A 22,699-nucleotide genomic window follows, 5' to 3' on the forward strand; every position below is an offset into this window, starting at 1 on the left:
CCAACTCCAAGCACGACCACCCTTACCCCACCTTTGGGTGGGGTGGGTTAAAATAGTGCCGCCACCCTATTTCATGAGAACTAGTCTTATTCTCAATATCCAATCCTAGCAACTACGTTACAGTACAGTATAATTGTCAGACATGATATTCTCACTTTGAAGATGACTAACATGGCAGAAGATAATAGATATGGTTTCCAAAGTTTCAACCATGGAAGAAAGCCAGTCCACGGGCATAACCGTGATACAATAGTACTGTGATCACAACAATTGTGGCACACCCTTGAACTCGGTGGCGACGGCTGGAGCCACGGTGGCGCTGGGGTGTTGGGTGGCCAAAATAACCAACACCATACATGATAGCTAGTTGTGGCAAATCCGACTGGGAAACCAATTCCAGCACCTTCCAACATAAACCATAGTTCCTCATTCTCTCTTGCCGGTGAATTCTCCTGTGAATGATCGTGTTCCGGCGGTGAAATTGGACTCAACACCTTGATTTGCATCCCACATAACCCATTGTTCTTGGCAAAGTAATTTGGATCGTCCATGGTGTCCATTTGCTCACCCACTGGAATTGGACCTTCCAGCTTATTGTTGCTCAGATCCAATGTGCTCAGCATTTGAAGCTCTGCAAATGTGGGTGGAATCTCACCAGAAAGCTTGTTATGTGATAAGTCCAGTGACTCTATTTTCTCTAGCTTCCCCAGACTCTTCGGAATTATTCCTGAGAGTTGGTTGTAAGATAAGTTTAGAGACTTTAGGCCTCTGAGCTCACCAAGGGAGTCGGGGATTTCTCCAGAAAACTGGTTGCTTGACAAGTCCAGTAAGGAGTACATACCAAGGCTGTGACTACTTAGACTTTGGACTGTTTTCGTCCAATTCACAATCAAGTCCTGGAATTCGATTGAGAATGTGAACAACTCTGATGATATGGTTGAGTATGTATTGGGTGTTTCGATCATTCCTATTAGATCTCCAAACTTTGAGGGAATGCTCCCAACAAGTTTGCTCTTGGAGAGGTCTAGGATACGGAGGCTACTAAGATTGGATAATGGCTCAGGGATAGAGCCTCCAAGGGGATTGTTCCTAAGAGTCAGAACTCGAAGGGTGGAGATTTGTGAGAGAGAGAGAGAGAGAGAGAGGCAATTCTCCTGTGACATTGTTACCATGGAGATCAAGGTGCTCAAGCTGGCTCAAGTACTTTGTGATGTTCTTAGGCAAGGGGCCTAAGAACTTGTTATATCCCAATGCAAGTATCCTCGTTTGCTGCCCAAATGTCACTGGGACCTCGCCAGTGAATTCGTTGGAAGACAAATCAATGTATGACAGCAATGCATCTGGAAAAATGGGGAACCTATTGCCAGAAAGCTTGTTGTGTGACAAATCCAACAATAGTAAGCGATAAATCTTTGTGATAGATTCAAGCACTAACCCTGTAATGCTGTTGTTACCCAATGATGAGCATATTTATGTGTGAAATCTAAGTAATAAAGCATGTATTTTTATATATTTAGAATGGAGTTACATTGGGTTTTACTCTCTTTTTGCAGGTTTTGTATTTTAAAGGCCTTAAGTATTATCGGACATCATATCTCTCCAACAACAACTATCTAGTGTAGTTGGTGAACTATGGTGTGCAAAATTCCCTTTAAAAAAACTAAATAAATAAATCTTGTCCTAATCTTCTCTCCTCCACATCATCACCAGAAGATTGTCCAAATCACACAAAACAAGAAGGAAAATCGTCTAAGGAAAAAAAAAATTCATCCAACAAGGGTTATGCGCAAGATTTGAAGAGAGGAAGAAAAAGAAGAGAAAAATAAATAAATAAATAAATAAGGAAAGAAAATAAGCAAAAATTGTTCTGCTAGTCCAACACTTGCAGGCCTTTCAAATTCAAGACTTTGGATGGTACTCCAACGGAGAACTTGTTATTGCCAAGTATCAATTGCTGAAGATGAGTGATGTTCCCTATCTCGGCTGGGATCTCTCCATCGAAAAGGTTCCCATCCAAGTTTAATGTGTCCAAGTTATGAAGAGCACTCACTTCACTCTTTGGGGTACCTTCAAAAGAACTGCTGCTCAGAGCAAGGAATTTGAGACTTTTCAAATGGAATAAATGAGAAGGAATGGAGCCATTGAAACTATTATCCCTCATGTCAAGATGAACAACTTAGTGTAGTTGGCAAACCCTTCTAAAAGAATTTCTCCTTGAATGAGGTTTGAGGGGATGTGGAGTATGATCAAGCTTATTATGCGAAAGAGTGGCTTCAAGACCTCTGAAGTCAGAGTCACAAAACCTGTAAGATAGTAGAGATGAAGACAAATCACAGGGCGTGAACGTGAGCTGGAATTGCAGGTTACCCTGTCCCAAAGACAGAAATGTGAACTAGAATTCCATGACTTCAGGCCATGAAGGTCTGCATTGTTGGAGGAAGAATTCCCAGAAGACTCTTGAATCAGAATAGATTTGAATTGAAGTAGCGCTTGTTTCTGATCATATGGGCAGCAAAGGGAAGGTTTAAAGGAGAAGCTAAAGATGAGTAAGAATCCAAGCAGAAGGTATGCAATGACCATTTGCGGTTTTTTTCCCTCCCTTTCGAAAAAATTGCCATTGTTGACTTGGACTTATAATGCACAGAAGGATAGGGGGCATCCAATCATCCATCATGGAGGAATTTTTTACTCCCTTTTTGAATAATTTCCATTATTTCCCTGTGGTTCTTCATTTCTAGAACTAGACATTAAAGAGTGTCATTTTATCTCCAAAATTCCTACTGTTCCACTATATTTATATATAGATCCTTGTTAGTTAGAAAACCAATTTGAGCAAAAATCCATTTGATCAACTTTCTGTCTTTAATAATACTTATGAAATACTGCTTAATGATTAAAAAACCAAAGGAGACAGATATCAGGGAGAGGTATGGACACACAGGGTTGGTATTTGCATTTTACGTGATAAGCCAATGGAGAGAGGAAGAGTGCATTTTGATGGGTGTCGATGTATCATACAAAGAACCCACGTGGTCATTGAGGAGAGAGAAGAAAAGTGTGTCGATGATGATGAAATAGTTGTATACTGCAGGCAATATACCCCTCCTTTCCCCTAAAGATTATTATCTCTATTATCTCGGTAATAATATTTAGGGAAAACACATTAATATAATAATATTTTGCTGTTACTTGAATTTAACATTCCATCATGAAGCTCTCACAAGACATGAGATGTCATGGCCATAGTGAGTTTGTACCAGATTTTTTTCTATTACAATTTATGACCTCCCAAATGGACTATCTTCTTTACTGTGTTTATCCCTTCAGGTGGGGACTAAGGGGGGACCTCTTAGTCTCAACTCTTTGACAGAAAAACTGGATTGCAGAGGGAGGGAGCGTTGTGCCACTTCGCCTCTGCTATATGCGCTATTGCATTTGCAGACTCACCCAAGGTTTAATGAAACTGAATGGATCAGCCTCCACCAATTTTGATTTTGATCCAACCTTAATTGGTCTGAACCTTAGAAAAACAAGTCAGAATCGAGAGATCCCTATTCTGATTCCATGAACAATGATGATCCCACCACCGGTAAACTTCTGTGACATTCATTTCAGGTACTATAATGAATACTATGATCGATGACGGAGAAATTAGGAGACTGGGAAATTGTGAATTGAGCTGGTACTCAAGAATTTGAGGAAATCTGACCTCAGTGCAAATGACTATTGATCAATGAAAATGTTGAATGGCGGAAGGACTTAGACTCTTGAGAGTCATACCTTATAAATCACTAAGAAGAGTGTTTGAGACTCTGTGACATAAAAAGAGAATGTGCTCTACAAGTTGTCACATATAGAAAATAGCCAATTACTCAACAATCACCAACTAGTGTTATTATTATTTTTTTTTTTACCATGAATACAGAACCCACAACCTTACAACCCCTATATTCCTGCATCTTGGAATTCTTACATCTCAATCATCTGAGTCAGAATTTCAACACCATTTTTTATTAGAGGCTGTTAGCTCTTTCAATATCTGCTAAGAAATTGTACATTGGCAACTGAAAAGATTCAACAGCAAACTGAATTTTCTTCAAGTGTGCTACTTCTTATCAATTAAGAATAATATTTGCCTAATTACAATTTTAAAGGGTCTAACATCCTTCTCTACTACCACCAATGAACTTTCTTTTTTTTTGGCTCAAATGAATGTGAAAACAAGTTGATCATTTGTGATAGAATCAAATGGCCCAAAAACTTAACATAGAGAGACCTCTGGGGGCAGCAATAATGTAGTGAGATCCTCTCCAATCACTTGAAAGTACAAGTCAAACAAAGGAAAGAGGAGTGTGAGGCTTCTCTGTTTTGTTTCACCAATGCTTTCTAGTGACTGAAGAGGAGCTGCTTCCCTCATTACATACCTATCTTGGTGAGATGTGTTTCAATCTACCAGAAAGCACCATTACAAAGAAGATTTTGACTTTGTCTAACAAACTAAATATAATGGCAAAAGCCTTCAATATGGACCCAACACTAGCAGTACCAGTACCACTATATTTTTTTTTTCCATTTTTTGGGTGAAAGAGTGTTACTTACCCCCACGCTATATGATGAAAACTCGTCAATCCTGGCTACTAATTTTTTCGCTGAACGATCAGATTGTATTAAAAATTAAAGGAAAAGAAAAAAATGTACAAGATAGATATCGACTGGACAGCCCCAGACGAAAACAACTGCAAAAACAAAAGAGGAAGCCCCACCTTTGGCATTGCCATCAGCAGGGGACCACTCACATTATCTTAGAAATTCTAGCTACTGTAGTACAATACAGTACAATACAATACAATACAATGCAGTTGTACTAAATATAATAGAAATGCTTCAGCCTTGGAAAAGTCTTGCAATCCTACAAAACTTACTAAGTGTTTGTTTTCCAAGTTCTAACCATGGAAGAGAGCTGGCCAACGAGCAAATGGTAAGAGAATTGAGATTTGATCAAAATGTCCCTGCAGAGACCCTTAGCCTTGCCAACAACGGCTATAGCCATGGTGTGCCAAGGTGTTGGGTGGCCAAAATACCCAGCACCATAGATGACTGATATTGATGAGATAAACCCAACAATGAAACCAATTCCAGCCCCTTGCAACATAAACCATTTCTCCTCTTCTATAATATTTCTCTGCTGCAAATTCTTCTTCAGCGAAAGTCCATGGTCCGGTGGAGAAATTGAACAAGACACATTGATCTGCATCCCACACAACCCACTGTTGTTGGCATAGTAATTTGGATTGTCCATGGTGTCCATTTGCCCACCCAATGGAATTGAACCTTCCAGCTTGTTGTTGCTTAAGTCCAATGTGGTAAGCTGATAGAGCTTTGAAAATGAAGGTGGTATTTCTCCACAAAGCTTGTTGTGTGATAAGTCTAATATCTCTGTGCTCTCTAGCTCACCCAAACTCTTTGGAATCATCCCAGTGAGTTGGTTGTAGGAGAAGTTCAAAGACTTTAGGCCTTTAAGCTCACCAATGGAATCAGGGATATTACCAGATAACTGGTTCCTTGACAAGTCCAGGAAAGAGTAGATTCCAAGGCCAAGGCAAGAGAGCCCTTGCACTGATTGCTTCCAATTCACAATCAACTCTTTCACTTTCATGCATTTCACCAACTCGTCATTGTAGCCGATCAAGGATGGTAACATCTCTGTTATGGTAATGTAATTGGCTGTTTTAACCATTCCAACAAGATCTCCAAACTCAGAGGGAATGCTCCCAGTAAGGTTACTGTTGGAGAGATCCAGGATACGTTTCTTTAATACAAATGATCCTTCAGCCAAAAAATAAAAAATAACTTCTTTATTTATTTTTTCCTTTGCCAGGTTTCACATTACAAATCCTTGGATGAGATCGCCAAAGTAAGCTGTCCGGTAAATAGCCATGCATAAAGTGGTCTACTAGTACTTAGACGTAAAGGGAAAACTCCTTGGTTTGGCAAGAGTGGGTCTTTCTCCATCGATATTTGGCTTCAATCGGATGGAAGGTTATGCATTGTTGCAAGGAAGGAAATCCAATTGCAGATTTTCTTGCAAAATCAGTGACGAAGTTTCAAATCTCTTCCTCTATGGTTGTGTTGCCGCCTCTTGTCCACAATGAGCTTATGATTGATGCATATAGTAGACCGAGGTTCCGTTTTTTGTGCTGATTATGCTTGTGTTTTGATAGATTAGCCCTTCCTGCTGATGGCAATGCCGAAGGTGGGAAAGGCTGATGTTGATTTTTGTAATAGTTTCTGACCTCAGTTCAGTCTTTATTTGTACCATAGTATTTATATTCCTTCCTTCGTTTAAGACAAATGACCTTTTAGCAAAAGGAAAATATGGATCCAAAGCTATCTCTACAATTTGTATGGTTGTGTTAGATTTATTTATATGTTTGGAAAAAATTACCATTTCTTTCAATATAGTTTCCCAGTGGACGAATTTGGATTGCTAGCACTTGAACTTTCTTCCCCTTACACTGTGACTGCCTGTTTAAGTAGTCAGGCCAGCATTGGGTAGACATGATCCGCTTTTATAAAAAATCTGGTTGAGTATCGGCCTTTAATCGGGCTACCAATAAACAAGTCTTAAACGGGCTATTGAGCCATTTATCTTTAAATGGGGTTTAAAATTATGAGGTTGAGTAAATGGTCTCTAAATGGGTTTTGCACGGCTTCAAACGAGGGGGCTTTAAACATGTTGAGTCGGGCTCTTATTCGATTGGTTTTTGTATGGTTTGGTTTGATTTTTTATTGGTTTTTTATTATCAGCTTGTAATCGGTTTACTATTGGTTAGTCCAATCTGGTTGGGTTTGTAAGTATACATAAGATTTATTTATTTATTTATTTATTATTATTATTATTATTATTATTATTATTATTATTATTTTATTTTTATTTTTATTTTTACAGAAATAGCTAGGCCTTACTAACTGCATGGTCCGAATTATATCGGAGTTGAATGAATCATTTAACTTTCACTAAAAGTAGTAAAAATCACTAAACACCCCGTGTAAGCACCCCCAAGGAGGTAAGTGGCATCAAACTCAAACCTTTTTTTCTCAAGTTTCTTTGATTTTTCGATTTCGATTGATGCATTCAGTTGATTCAGTTTGGTTTCGATTTTTATCAGTTCATAAAAGCCCCACTTCAAAACTAAATCAATAAAATTGAAACAATTTGATCCAAGTTGAACTGATCAGTTTCGATCGATCAGACCGGTTCGAGTCGAACTTTGATACCCTTTACTTTCAACCGTGTTTTTTAGGCTAAGACATTATTCCAACGATAGCCATATTCAAAGCTCAAACAAAGGAGGTCATCGTTGGCAGCCACATGCTGCCAAAATTTTCAAATCAAAGAAATAATCGTCGCAGGGCGGCGCCGCCGGCCACATGGTGGGAAACCTCCTAACATTATCTATGAAGGACCTTCGCGGTAGTGTTTTTTGTCTTTTTTCAAGCAATTTGGCAATATAAATTTAGGGGAAAGGTTCTCTCAGCTAGTCAGTCTAACGTGTTTCTTATATTTTCTAACATTTGATTTTTTTTATTAATTTTTTTTCTCGTGAGAAAAATAAAAAAAATAATTAATTAATTATAAAAAATTAATGGACCATTGAGATTAAGGGTGCAACAGGGCCGGATTAGGCTAGACTTCTTAAAACCCTAGTCCAACCCTTAATCCCCTGAGCCAAACATGCTGAGAAGTCATCCAGTTATGAATTCATTGGAAGATAAATCAAATTTATTTAAAAAAAAAAATTATAAAAAATGTCACTCAGCCACATTGCCTTGTCCATGGGTGGTCCTGTTTTGTCGGATAACACAATAATTGAGGCAACAGCCATAGATTCAGACCACAGGAGTCATCGTTGGTGGGCTGCCCTTACCATACTGTAAATTTCATAAAAAGCAGTTAGGAGGGGACCGAGGGGCACCCTATGACTGAACTAGACTTTAAATCCCACGTGGGATCCACACGTATAGGTAATGAAAATTGCATTCACTAGATCCTTGTGTCTTGTATTTGCTTTCGAAACCTTTTCTGTGTTCCAATTCTCTTGCAAAAGAGTAGAGCATCCTTCCCCCAACCACAGAGAAACAGAGAGAGAAATGGCTGAAGCAAAAATAATTGTCAGTGGTGTGGGAGAGATCCTGAAGAACCTGATCTCCATGGCAACCGAGGAGATTGGACTTATATGGAATGTCAAGGAAGAGCTGAACAAGTTGGTACGCACTGTGAACGCAATCCAAGCATTAATACATGATGCTGAGAAGCAACAAGAAGAAAAGGAGACTGTGAGACTATTCTTGAGAAGGCTTAAAGATGTAGCTTATGCTGCTGAAGACGTTTTGGATGAACTCGGCTACCAAACCACAAGGTTGCAGGTGACAAACAGCAAGGTTAGCAACTTCTTGCACTCAATTTCAGTTGCTTTTAAGTCAAAGATGGCTCACAAGATCAAAGATATAAACAAAGATTTTGATGAGATTAAAAGTTACATGGATTCATTCAATTTTGCAAGCATGTCTATACCTATAAATCTTCAAAATAGAAAGACCATAGAGACATTCTCTTTGGTAGATGAATCTGAGGTTGTTGGAAGGGATGATGATAAGTCAAAGATAATAAGCATATTAACAAGCTCTGACAATCAAGATATCCTTTCGATCCTTCCCATAGTTGGAATGGGAGGGATTGGAAAAACCACGCTTGCTAAATTTGTCTTCAACGATGTCTTTGTAGCAAAGTATTTTAATAAAAGAATATGGGTCCATGTCTCAAAAGAATTTGATGTCAAGAAAATTTGGATAGAGATCACAGAATCTATTACCAATAGAACATGTCAGTTTATATCTACTGATGTGATACTAAGGAATCTTAAAGATGAATTGAGTGAGAAGCGTTTTTTACTTGTATTGGATGATATATGGAATGAAGATGGTGAGCAATGGGATATGCTTAAGTCTTCGTTAAAAATTGGTGCACAAGGTAGCAAAATCATTGCTACTACTCGTAGTGTTGGAGTTGCAAAAATGATGAGCACACTTGTTATACACCAGCTTAGAAACTTATCAGAAGATAAATGTTGGTCCATTCTCAAGAATAAAGCTTTTGGGAATGGAGGGGCTGAAGAGACTCCAAATATGGTGGTAATAGGGAAAGAAATTGTGAAAAAGTGTGGAGGCTTGCCATTAGCTGCGAAAGCACTAGGAGGCTTGATGCATATCAAGAAAGATGAACAAGACTGGTTATCTATAAAGGATAGTGATATTTGGGCCCTGCCTATGGATAGAGATGGAATCCTTCCAGCACTAAAATTGAGCTATGATCACCTACCATCACCTTTGAAACAATGTTTCTTATATTGTTCAATGTTTCGTAAAGGTCGCAATATCTCCAAAAGTGTTCTAATCCAACAATGGATGGCATTAGGGTTCCTTCAACCTTCCACAGGAGGTAGGCCAATGGAAGATATTGGAAATGATTACATCAACTATTTGTTATGGAATTCATTTTTCCAGGACGCTGAGAAAAATCATATTGGTGACATAATTTTGAATATGCATGATCTTGTTTTTGATCTGGCACTTTCTCTTTCAAGGGTTGACATTGTAATTGTTGGGGTTGAAGAGTATAAAAGCAATTTTGATGCTTTTCATTTGAGATTAGATATGGAAGGTGAGTTAAAAAAGATCCAAGTAGAACACTTGTGCAAGGTGAGAAAGTTGCGGTCATTGCGTTTGACATACAAAGGAACCGAAACTCCCATTTCTAGTAATCTCCTTGATATTTTGTTCAAAAAACTCAAGCATTTACGTGTTCTAACTTTATATGGTTGTGGAATTAAAGAGTTACCATCCTCTATTAAGAGTTTGAAACACTTAAAGTACCTTAACCTCGACGGAAATCCAATTGAAACATTACCTGCATCAATCACCAAGCTATACAACTTGCAGACATTAGACCTTGAGAATTGTCCTCTAAAAGATCTTCCCCAAGATATGCGAAAATTGGTAAACTTGAGGAAACTTTTATTTGTTAGAAAAAATGGATGTTTGAGTCAAATGCCAACTGAGATGGGAAGATTAATTTGCCTTAATGAATTATCAACATTTGTTGTGGGCCACAAAAGGGGGCAGGGTATCAAAGAGTTGCAACACCTGGATCTTCGAGGAATTTTAAATATCTACAATCTTGAGAACGTGAGAAGTAGAGGGGAAGCTGAGGAGGCAAATTTAATGGGAAAAGAAAAGCTTGATGTGTTGAATTTATCATGGGAAAGCCATGTTTTGGGTGGTGATAGTAATTTTATGTTGGGAAATGACAATAAGAAAACCATTGTTGACAAAGATGATGTATTAGAAGGTCTTCAACCTCATTCGAATCTAAAAAACCTAACAATTCGAAACTTTGGAGGTGATTATTTGCCTCAATGGATGATGTGTGTGTGTGGGTTCTCCCTCCCTAAATTGGTGAAACTCTTCCTACATGACTGCGAGAGATTGGAACATGTCCCCCATCTTGGACAGCTGCCGTCTCTTAAGATTCTTCATCTAAAGGGAGTGAAAAGGATGAAGAGTTTTGGCAGTGAGTTCTATCGTGGAGATGGTAGCAATAGTACTCAAGCTTCCCTTACTTCAACAACATTCCCTTCATTGGAAGAGCTTTCCCTTGGAGAGTTGCCCAGCTTAGAAGAATGGATGGAACCACAAGGCTCCTTCCCTCGCCTTGAGAGGATGTTTTTGAAAGATTGCCCCAAGTTGGTGACCATGCCCAGTCGGTTTCCTTCTCTTAAACTATTCCAAATCAGAAGAAGTAATGGCATCTTGCTAAGGTTAGTCATGGAGGTTCCCTCTCTTAGAGAACTATATATAATTGAAGTGTCAGAGCTGAAGTTTTTGCCAAAAGGTTTATTGCACAACAATATCGAAATTTTACATATTGTGAAATGCCCCAGCATTGAAGCAATTATTGCACCAAGTGAGGAGGGTGTGCAAGTTGTCCTCTCATCATCTCTTGAACTACTACAGGTAATTGATTGCCCTTCTCTGGCTTCATTGCCAGATCTACAAGGTCTGCAATCTATTCGGACTTTTTATTTTCACAGAAATGAAAAATTAACTCAATTACCAGAGGGTCTACACACCCTCCACACCCTTGAATTGTTATGTATTGGTGGGTTTTCAATGGAGCTGGAGTCTTTTCCTGACTTGGAGCCTCTTCAACACTTACCTTCCCTTCGAAGCTTAAATATTATTGGCTGGTCTAAGCTTAACTGTCTTCCTGAGAAACTTCAAGGTCTCACCCAATTAGAACACTTGGGAATACATGGCTTTCATAGTATCGAAGCTCTGCCAGAGTGGCTCGGGAACCTTTCTTCTCTTCGAACATTGGGTCTTGTATGGTGCAATAATCTGATGTATCTTCCAAAGGAGGAAGGACTGAGATGCTTCACCACACTAGAAAAGTTGATTATTAGAAGTTGCCCCCTTCTCAAAGAAAGATGCAGCAGGGGAAGAGGAGATGAGTGGCCTAAGATTAGACACATACAATGTGTTGAAATTGATGCTCAATGTGTGTAGTTGGTGCAGAGTTATTCTTCAAATGTCAGGTGGTCATCCAATTTGTTCTGTATCTATCTCAGATTCATTTCCCTTTTTTCTATTATTTACTTTTAACTCTTCTTTTTTATTGACAGGTAAAATAAAATATTCAGATATTGTGGTGGGCTATAGACTTCTGAGTATTTTGGTTGATTTAGTCTGATTTAGTTTCCCTTGCCCAAGCAGGGATTGATTCTGGTATCTTTTTCATTTATTTCTTGAATTATATTTTCGTCATTTTCTTCCTTCAATGATCTCAATGAGGTTTTATTTTAATGACTTGGTGGATTTTCAAAAATTTATCATACAAGTGGAATTTTCAGAATTTCTTTGCACTCAAAGTCTCTCCTCAGTGACAGTTGAAGAAAGAAATCAGTCCATTCTTTAACCTGTGCATACAGTTAAGCATTTGTATAAGCATGAATTTAAAATTAGAAAAGGACTGATTCTACCTACAAATAAATTCTCAACTACAACTGCAGGCACCAAGATCAGCAAGTGCTAGATCAATAAGAGGATCGTCCCAAAATACTCGATCAAAGATAGTTGCAAAACAACAAGCATCAAGCATACACTGGCCAAGCAGTACAGTAGGAAGCCTGGATTGCGTCTGAGCTACAATGAGTGAGAATCATGTAAGTAGGAGTTTTCATTCATCTACAATCTTACAGATGGTTCTAAAAGGGGACTGCTAACCAATTTGTAATTAGTTTTTGAGATATGCAGGTCACTGACATAATAATAAGGAATACTTTCAGTCAAGTGTTCTCCTTCATGAATGTGCAACTTTTTAACTTGTTTGTAGCTTCTCCATTTTCAATGTACAGAAGATCTCGTGTAAAGTGATTTAGGCATGTGAAAGCAAGTAGAAAGAGCTCAAGCATTTGATTTTTTTTTTTTTTCTTATCCATTTGAATTACACAAATTTATGGTTTCTTTCTTCAGTTTATTGCTTCGCCGTGATAGCTGTTCAATTAGCAATGGAGAATTCATAAAAGCTGACTTGCAAGAATTGGAGCAGTGGTGCTTCAAAGCAACACTCCAAGTATGAGTTAGCCAAATCAAGCTATTGGATGCCAGGACCAAAATGAAGGGGAGGGGAGGGGAGGGGAGGGAAGGCAGGCTGTTGGGTTTCTGGTACGTTAATTTGACCCTGGATCATTAGCTACTAACTAGTTTTGAGAGTAAAGATACATTATTTACTAACTTGCATTTTATTTTTCTTCCCTTTGGGAGGTTTCCCTTCAAAAATGTCACAAATCCTTAGATGATTTCATGAATGAAATCTGTCTGGTAACTTGCTATGCGTTAATTGGTCTACTAGAACTATGGAGCAGCTTGATTTGTATAGCAGTTCATTAGAAGTAATGAACATGAATAAACTAATTATTAGCACCCATCTTATATTTTTCAGGTGCTGAGCATTCCACAAATATATATATATATATATATATATATTGCATTGGAACAATGTTCTGGGATGACAAATATGGATCCCAAGGGCCATCTCCAGATGTAAGTAATTTTTATAACTTTTTTTATATACCAACTTGATTCAGCATCTTCACCATGCTTCTCTGTTTATACAAAATATCTTGACTTCTTTTTCAACAAAAGAGTAATTTATTACTTGATTTAGAAGAGAATATCTAAAGTAGTGCAATTTTATTTTTAGGGGCCAAATCCAGCATTTCTTTATCTCCAGACAAGCTATCAAGATCGTTTCTTGACATCTGCCTCTGCAATATTGATCCACCCCTGCTTTTATGCCAAGAACTATGAGTTCCATTTACTGTCACAACACAGAGATTAAGATACTCATCACCATTCGTTTTCCTCATATTCATACATGTAAAAAAATTTTAGTACTGTAATTTATTACTCTTTCCTTTCCCCTACCCAATGGGTGAGCCTCTGCTGATGGCAATGCCGAAGGTGGGGAGTCTCTCTATCCTTCTGTTTTTGTTTCCATCATGTTCTGTCCTGACGGCTTTTCATTTGTTTGTTCTCCATTGTAATTGTGCATTATGGGCTGATTGTTGTAATGAAGAACATGATTTCGGAATTTTTAAAACCATGCTTGTTCCCAGCTTTATTGTTAAAACTTTTAAGAATTTGTATCTAAATTTTTATTATTATTCTTGGGAGAAAGTTTTCCTACACCAAGGGCAAAGCACCTATAGTATAAAGCCGATAATTAATCCCCACCCACCCACCCAACCAATTTTTCCCTGATACCCTTTGTGCACCATCAGAAGGAAAACTGCCTCCTTGAGTGTAGGTGAAGGAAAACTATCTCATTTTTCAAATCTGGCAATTATTTTGCACAAAGTAGTAGGGAAAAAAAAAAACTAAGGAGAAAAGATAACTACCTAGTCATGTGGCCCCTATGCCAACACGGGAGCCAACGGGAGTGCACTCCAAGGCGTCCAAATAAGGGGTGATGTGGTCATTTCATGCCCTCTGTGTTTGGCACAAGTCCAGTTCACCTCCCTTACAAGTAACCACCCCACCAGATAGTGTAAGCTAGGTTGGGGTGGTACAAGAGAGAAACTTTTCTCTTCTTGCGCCAGGGCCAAGCTAGCAAGTTGTGTTCTCGGAAAAAGATCCTCTCCAACTATAGGAAAGAAAGGAACTAATTCTAAATATCTCCCAGAGGTTCACTAATTATTTGACTGTTGGCAGGTCTCTTTGTATGTATGTGTTGTCTGGAAAGAGGAGGACTCAATGATTATTCGTTCGCTGGAACCAGAGGTTAAAATTTTGGTGGATAGGGCGGCCTCTAATGTGTTGGGCGTCCAATGTGGCATCCAAGGCCTGGAAGGACATGGGGGTTGCGTACCCAGGTGTTGGGGTGCATGTCCTGGTCCTCCTAACCATCAGATGCTGCGTTGAACTCCCAAAGCATTGCAAAGGAGTCGGAACCTGTGTTCTTTGGCCAAAAACTAAAAATACATTTTCTCATTAAATTGATTATATTCTTGTTCAATCGTGATCATTAGCATTTTATTGGAGGTGTGTTGGACATTTCAAAATCAATGACCATGTATGCCTCTTTTTTTTTTCCCCTATTTCATTTTAAAAAACTGTCGGGATTGAGTTCTCTAGCTACGTAATGTATACTAGCACCTCCTTGTGTCTATCTCTCTCTTAGCATACGCTACACATGTATTGTAACTCAATATAAATTAAAAAATGGGTATGAGAAAGCAGCTTTTTCAATCGTCATTTAGCCACAAAGAGGGCGTGAAATTACTACCCCAACCCTTCTGAAATAAAAAATTCCATTTGTGTTGATGCCGCTAAACATGCTGACGTTGGCCCTCACAGTGATACAAAAGCCAAGGGACCTGGTAGCTTTCTCTTTCCCTTTAAAAATTTACTCAAATATAAAGAAAACAAAGCAGTAAATAGGTATTTTCAATAAATATTAGTGTCCATGCCATCCATTGTTGGAACCCATCACTTCATGTGTTTCAGGATTTAACAGCTTTGAGTAAACTACCACTGCAAGGTCAAAGAGAATGAAGAGAAAAAAAAAATTGCGATCAGCCTGAATATATACACCCTTATCTTATCAAATCATCTTCCTCTGCCATCTCCCTCTGTTACCCATCTGGCTTTGTCAGTTCAGATTTAATCTATCAAGTTTTCAACCAAGATCTCATCATATCAGCTACACTGAACACCTCCAGTCATACTCATAATATCAACACTGCAACCACTCTGTTCATCTCATCCATCCATGTTGTTCTCTCTCTAACACCCAACAGTTCCCTCACAAAGCACACCATTTATCTCAACAACAGTCAAACGTGGCATTGATTGCAGAGGAGGTAGCCTTTCCCTATGTGATTCGGACGATTAGGAAGTTTTTAATCCACGCTACTGTTGACCGAAAAGACCATTTTGCCGTAAAGTTTTAAGATTAAAAGGAGAGCTGCCCGGTCTCATGGCCTTAAAATTACGGTGGGAGCCAATGAGAGCATGCATAGGGTATTAATGTGAATGGGATTTTTAATTTTACCAGGGATGGGTTAGTAATTTCACATGTCCCTCTGTAGTATAAAGACAAAGCGAACGAATACTACCTCATGTCATTTATCTACGATTATACACAGTGGGTGTGAAAAGATTGCGCTGCCTCGTGCTGAAGATAGTGTGCACACCCTTTCATTGGTCATGCCTATTGACATGTACTACACCAGGAGGAGCTAGAGTTCTGCTGCCGTTTTTAAATCTATGGGCAAAAGAACCTTCTTTTAGATTGGCATGGTTCTTTATACTCTTTGTAAAAACATAAACAGAGGCACTAATATATAGGACGCAGCCGGACAGGGAACTTAATCATCATAGTCTTTGAAATGAAATAATAATAATGCAAATGATCAAGACTGAACACCGGGACATCTCTTAAACCCCATTTCTAGAATCCAATTGATCGTTGGTGGGCTGCCCCTGCCTTTGCTCACGTAGTGAGATCCACCCAACATACTATAAATTCAAAGAAAGCAGTTAGGAAGACACTCTAGATGAATGACCTAGACTTTTAATTCCAAGTGGGATCCACACGTATAGATGATGAAAAATGCATCCACCTGAAGTAAAGAAGCATAGCCTTTTTGATAAGTTGAGGACTTTACGTCCCAAATCCTTGTGTGTTGTGTTTGCTTTCTAAACCTTTTCTGTGTTCCAATTCTCTTGCAAGAGTAGATCATCCTTCCCCCAAAGAGAGAGATGGCTGAAGCAAAAATAGCTGCAGGAATTCTTGTCAGTGATGTGGGTGAGACCTTGAAGAATCTGATCTCCATGGCAACACAGTAGATTGGGCTTGCATGGAATGTCAAGGAAGAGCTGGACAAGTTGGTACGCACCGTCACTGCTATCCAAGCATTACTTCATGATGCTGAAAAATAATAAGAAAAGGAGACAGTAAGACTATTCCTGAGAAGGCTTAAAGATGTGGCTTATGCTGCTGAAGACGTTTTGGATGAATTCGGCTACCAAACCACAAGGCTGCAGGTGACAAACAGCAAGGTTAGCAACTTCTTGCACTCAATTTCACTTGCTTTTAAGTCAAAGATGGCTCACAAGATCAAGAATGTAAACAAAGAGTTTAATGAAATTAAGAGTTACATGGATTCATTCAATTTTGCAAGTGCATCTATACCTACAAATCTTAAAAATAGAAAGACCATAGAGACATTCTCCTTTGTAGATGAGTCTGTTGTTGGAAGGGATGATGACAAGTCTGAAATAGTAAGCATTTTAACTAGCTCTGACAATCAAGTTATTCTTTCAGTCCTTCCCATAGTTGGAATGGGGGGGATTGGAAAAACCACGCTTGCTAAATTTATCTACAATGATGCTCTTGTAGCAAAGTATTTTGATAAAAAAATATGGGTCCATGTCTCTACAGATTTTGACACCAAAAGAATTTTGACAAACATCACAGAATCTATTACCAACAAAACATGTAAGTTTTCATCTACTGATGTGATACAAAGGAATCTTAAAAATGAGTTGAGTGAGAAGCAGTTTTTACTTGTATTAGATGATATATGGACTGATGATAGTGAGCAATGGGATATGCTTAAGTCTTATTAAAAATTGGTGCGAGAGGTAGCAAAATCATTGCTACTACTCGTAGTGGTAAAGTTGCATCAGTGATGAGCACACTTGTTACACACCACCTTAAGAACTTGTCAGAAGATAAATGTTAGTCCATTCTCAAGAATAGAGCTTTTGGAAATAGAGTGGCTGAAGAAACTCCAAATATAGTGGCAATAGGAAAGGAAATTGTGAAAAAGTGTGGTGGTGTGTCATTAGCGGCAAAAGATCTAGGAGGCTTAATGCATATCAAGAAAGATGAACTAGAGTGGTTATCAATAAGGGATAGTAAGATTTGGGCTTTACCAATGAATATAGATGGAATCCTCCCTACATCAAACTTGAGCTATGATCACTTACCATCACCTTTGAAACAATGTTTCTTATATTGTTCAATATATCCTAAGGGTGATTATATCTCCAAAAATGATCTAATCCAACAATGGATGGCATTGGGATTCCTTCAACCATCCATAGGAGGTAGGCTAATGGAAGATGATGGAAATGATCATGTCAATTATTTGTTGTGCAATTCATTCTTCCAAGAGGCTGAGACGGATGCTCTTGGTGGTATAACTAAGTTCAAGATGCATGATCTTGTTTTTGATTTGGCAAATTCTCTTTCAAGGGTTGACATTGTAACAGTTGGGTTTAAAGATCTAAAAAACAGTTCTGATGCTCTTCATTTGAGACTGTATACAAATGGTGAGATAGAACACTTGTGTAAGTCAAGAAAGTTGCGATCAATGCATTTAAAATGCACGAGAACCAAAACTTCCTTAACTTCCATTTCCAGCAATGTCCTCGATACTCTGTTCAAAGAACTTAAGCATTTACATGTTCTAGATTTATCTGGTTGCGGAATTATATAGTTACCATCCTCCATTAAGAAGTTGAAACACTTAAGGTACCTTAACATCAGGCGCAATCCAATTGTAGTATTACCTGCATCTATCACCAGCCTTAACAATTTGCAGACATTAAACATTTTTTCTTGTCCTCTAAAAGAGCTTCCCCAAGATATTAGAAAATTGGTAAACTTGAGGCAACTAATGTTTTATGGTAAAGAAGGAAGTCAAATGCCAATTGGGGTGGGGAGATTAATTTGCCTTAATGAACTATGGTCATTTGTTGTAGGCCATAAAAGGGGGCAGCGTATCAAAGAGCTGCAACACCTAGACCTTCGAAAAACATTACATATCTACAATCTTGAGAACATGAGAACTAGAGGGGAAGCAAAGGAGGCAAATTTAATGGAAAAGGAAAAGCTTGCTTCGCTGTAGTTATTATGGGGAAGTCATGTTTCAGGTGGTGATAATAGTTCTATGTTGGGAATGACAATAAAAAAGCCTTTGTTGATGAAGATGATGTAGTGGAAGGTCTTCGATCTCATCCAAATCTGAAACAACTGTCCATTGAAAACTTTGGAGGTGATAATTTACCTCGATGGATGATGAGTGGGTGTGAATTCTCTATCACTAATTTAGTGCTACTCAATCTTGAAAAATGCCAGAGATTGGAACATGTCCCCCCACTTGGACAGCTACCATCTCTTAAGATTCTTTGTCTGAAAGGAACGAAAAGGATGAAGAGTCTTGGCAGTGATTTCTATCATGGAGATGGTAGCAATAGTACTCAAGCTTCCCTTACTACAACAGCATTCCCTTCATTGGAAGAGCTTTCCCTCCAAAGTTTGCCTAGCTTAGAAGAATGGATGGAACCGCAAGGCTCATTCCCTTCCTTCCCTTGCCTTGAGTGGATATTTGTAGAAGATTGCCCCAAGTTAGTGACTATGCCCAGTCGGTTTCCTTCTCTTAAAATACTCCACATCATAAGAAGTAATGGCATCTTGCTGAGGTTAGTCGTGGAGGTTCTCTCTCTTATTGAACTATATATAATTGAAGTATCAGAGGTTAAGTTTTTACCAAAAGGAATATTGGACAACAATATCAAAGAATTACATATAGAGAATTGCCCCAACCTTGAAGCAATCATTATGCCAAGCGAGGAGAGTTTACTGCAAGTCCTCCCATCATCTCTTGAAATGCTTCTTGTAAGTCAATGCCCTTCTCTGGTGTCATTTCCAGATTTACGAGGTCTACACTCTATTCGGAATTTTTGTTTTCCAAGAAATGAAAAAATCACTCGATTACCAGAGGGACTACACACCCTCCACACCCTTGAATTGTTGAGTATTGGTGGGTTTTCATCAGAGCTGGAGTCCTTTCCTGACTTGGAGCCTCTCCAACGCTTGTCCTCCCTTCGAAACTTACATATTTTTGGGTGGTCTAAGCTTACGTCTCCTCCTGAGCAACTTCAAAGTCTCACCCAATTGGAATCATTGGGAATAAATAAGTTTCATAGTGTGACAACTCTGCCAGAGTGGCTCGAGAACCTTTCTTTGCTTCGAATATTGTCTCTTGAAGAATGCAATAATCTGATGTATCTTCCAAAAGTGGAAGGAATGCGATGCTTCACAGCATTAAGGAAATTGACTATTAGAAATTGCTCCATTCTCAAAGAAAGATGCAGCAGGGGAAGAGGTGAGGAGTGGCCTAAGATTAAACACATACAGAACATCCAAATTGATTGCCAATATGTGTAATTGGTGCACAACCTTTCTTCAAAAATCAGGTTAGTTATCTACACTGTGTCTCTATTTATCTCTAAATCATATGTCATTCACAATCACTAATTCATACCCTTTCTTTCTACCATTAACTTTTAACTCTTCACTTTTATTAACAGGGGTAAAATGTTCAAAGATTAGTGGTCTGGCTTCGGAGTACTTCCATTGATTAGTTTCCATTACCCAAGCAGTGTTTGATTCTGGTTTCACCCATTTTTTTTCTCATCATTTTCTTCCTTTGATGATCCCTATGTGGGATTGTGTAATTAGGTTTAATTCAATGACTTGGTCGGATTTTCTTCAATTTTTCATACAAGTTGAATTTTCAGAATTTCATCGTACTCTCCAATCTCTCCTCACCTAAATTTTTCTTCTACACACTCTTTATCTGTATGCTGAAGCTGCAACATATTCATCATCCATTGTTAAACTTGCTTGCTTGGATCAAGCAAACGAGGTGCTTCCTACCTCTCTTATTGATTATTGTACCTTCAAGCTTGTGATTTATTTATTTTTTTAACCATTTAGATTACACAAATTTATGGTTTGTTTCTTCAGTTTATTGCTTCGCAGTGATTGCTGTTCATTTAGCAACAAAGTGTATGTGAAAGCTACACATCTCACAACAAAAGTACTGAAGTTCTTTTTTAACCAAAAAGTGGCTATTGCGTGATTTAGAAGAGAATATCTAAAATAGTGTTCTCCTTCATGAATGTGCAACTTTTTAGCATGTTTGTAGCTTCTCCAATTTCAATGTGCAGAATATGTTGTCTAAAGTGATTTAGGCATGTGAAAGCAAGTAGAAAGAGCTCAAGCATGTGATTTTTTTTTTTCTTATCCATTTGAATTACAAAAATTTATGATTTCTTTCTTCAGTTTATTGCTTCGCCGTGAGCGCTGTTCATTTAGCAATGGAGAATTCATGAAAGCTGACTTGCAAGAATTGGAGCAGTGGTGCTTCAAAGCAACACTCCAGGTATGAGTTAGCCAAATCAAACTATTGGATGCCAGGACCAAAATGAAGGGGGAAAAGGATTACAAAAGACTTCATTTTTTTTTCTGGATTCTAATGGGATGAACTACAGCACATAAGGCAGGCTGTTGGGTTTCTGGTATGTTTACTTCACACTGCATCATTAGCTACTAACTAATTTTGAGAGTAAAGATTCATAATTGAGATTAGTGCAATGCTTTGTTTGCCAAAAATGGGTTTCCATGCTTTGACTACCTTGCCAAAGTCCGCGGTTAAGTCTGGTTACTCTTGGTCGTCTATTCACTTTCCTACCTCGGTAAGAAGTGACCTGGAATCAGATATGTTAGGCTGTCCGAGCATCTCGTAGCCTTTTTCTTTCTTTTTTTAATGTTTGGTGTGTCTTGCTTCCCCTGCTAATGGCAATGCCGAAGGTGGGTGTGGCTATTCAAGTTGTTTTGAGTGTTGGCTTTGGCCAGTTTTTGGTTTCTCTTGTACTATATTTTCTCTTTTCTTAATACAAATGATCCTTCAGCAGAAAAAAAGAGTAAAGATTCATTATTTACTAACTTTTTTATTTATTTTTTTTCCTTTGGCAGGTTTCACATCAAAAGCCCCACAAATCCTTGGATGAGATTGCCAAAGAAAGCTGTTCGGTAAATTGCTATGCATTAAGCGGTCTACTAGTACTACAGAGCAGCTTGATTTATATTGCAGTTCAATTAGAAATAATGAACATGAATACATTAAGACTAGCTCCCTATTTTTTTTCAGAAGCTGAAAATTCCAGTCATATCGTATTGGAACAATGTTCTGCAACAACAGAAATGGATCTCAAGGTGTTTTGGCATTTCATGGCGGCCTTAGGCTTCTCTTCTTGAGTTGAGTTGGTGGTGGAAACAGAAATCCCGGAGTGTTTCTCTCAAGGAAGCATGGCTTTCAGGAGGGATTCTAATTCCATATTTTATTTGGCTTGAGAGAAATTCGAAAAGGTTTGATGGAAGATTTCATAATCGCTGCCAGATCTGGAGATTGGTGATTAGAGAAATTAGCTCTCTGTTGCACGGTATTTAAAGTCAGGGTGATGTCTGTGTCTGACTTCATGTGTGCTAGAAGATTGGGAATTTCCTTTATCCCGCGAAATCCTCCTACAATCATTGAGTTGGTGTCCTCCAGAGCAGGGTTGGTAAAGCTCAATGTTGATGGATGTTCCATGGGAAATCCGGGAGGTCAAGGGCTGGTGGCATTCTCCGGGATGATAAAAAAAAAAGAGTGGTTTTTAACTTCAGATTTTTCCAAGGCTGAGTTCTTCTTTGCCTTGGTTGAAGGAATAGAAGTGGCTAGGGATCTTGGAATTCAGAAATAATGGGTGGAGTGCGACTCTGTTGCAGTGACGTTGTTAGTCAAATAGTCAACAAGAGGGTGGTTACTTGGTTCGGCAAGATTGGGTCTTTCCCATCCATATCTGGCTTCAATTGAATGGAAGGTTATGCACTGCTGCAGGGAAGGAAATCCGATTGCAGATTTTCTTGAAAAATCAGTGGCGAAGTTTCAGATCTCTTCCTCTATGGTTGTTTTTCCATTATTTGTCCACAATGAGCTTATGCCTGATGCATATGGTAGACTGAGATTCCGTTTTTGTGCTGATTATGCTTGTGTTTTGGTAGATTAGCCCTTCCTGCTGATGGCAATGCCGAAGGTGGGAAAAGCTGATGTTGATCTTTTGTAGTAGTTTCTGACTTTGGTTCAGTCTGTATTTGTACCATAGTATTTATATCCCTTCCTTTATTTAATACAAATGACCTTTTAGCAAAAAAAAAAAAGGATCCCAACAGCTATCTCTA

At 38.5% G+C, this 22,699-nt stretch overlaps 2 protein-coding genes across 6 annotated transcripts; both read left to right on the forward strand.

The window, feature by feature from the left end:
- The first annotated feature begins 8,073 nt into the window (after nucleotides 1-8,073).
- LOC122086008 (putative disease resistance protein RGA3) lies at nucleotides 8,074-13,750 on the forward strand. Of its 5 annotated transcripts, none has more exons than XM_042654670.1 (6): nucleotides 8,074-11,654; nucleotides 11,742-12,046; nucleotides 12,129-12,281; nucleotides 12,592-12,783; nucleotides 13,061-13,161; nucleotides 13,322-13,750. In XM_042654670.1, exon 1 carries the CDS (start codon nucleotides 8,152-8,154, stop codon nucleotides 11,623-11,625), a length of 3,474 nt encoding a protein of 1,157 aa, XP_042510604.1. In that variant the 5' UTR covers nucleotides 8,074-8,151; the 3' UTR covers nucleotides 11,626-11,654; nucleotides 11,742-12,046; nucleotides 12,129-12,281; nucleotides 12,592-12,783; nucleotides 13,061-13,161; nucleotides 13,322-13,750. The 5 variants fall into 5 exon arrangements, with proteins under 5 accessions (XP_042510604.1, XP_042510603.1, XP_042510601.1 ...); XM_042654669.1 differs by having other exon boundaries at nucleotides 11,742-11,844; XM_042654667.1 differs by having other exon boundaries at nucleotides 11,742-12,281.
- Nucleotides 13,751-17,744: 3,994 nt separating this feature from the next.
- On the forward strand, nucleotides 17,745-19,861 carry LOC122086734 (putative disease resistance protein RGA3). Its single transcript, XM_042655711.1, has 2 exons — nucleotides 17,745-17,979; nucleotides 18,606-19,861. Exons 1-2 carry the CDS (start codon nucleotides 17,745-17,747, stop codon nucleotides 19,859-19,861), a joined length of 1,491 nt encoding a protein of 496 aa, XP_042511645.1.
- The last annotated feature ends 2,838 nt before the right edge of the window (nucleotides 19,862-22,699 follow it).

This window comes from Macadamia integrifolia, chromosome 8 (assembly GCF_013358625.1).
Source record: "Macadamia integrifolia cultivar HAES 741 chromosome 8, SCU_Mint_v3, whole genome shotgun sequence".
Taxonomy (NCBI): domain Eukaryota; kingdom Viridiplantae; phylum Streptophyta; class Magnoliopsida; order Proteales; family Proteaceae; genus Macadamia; species Macadamia integrifolia.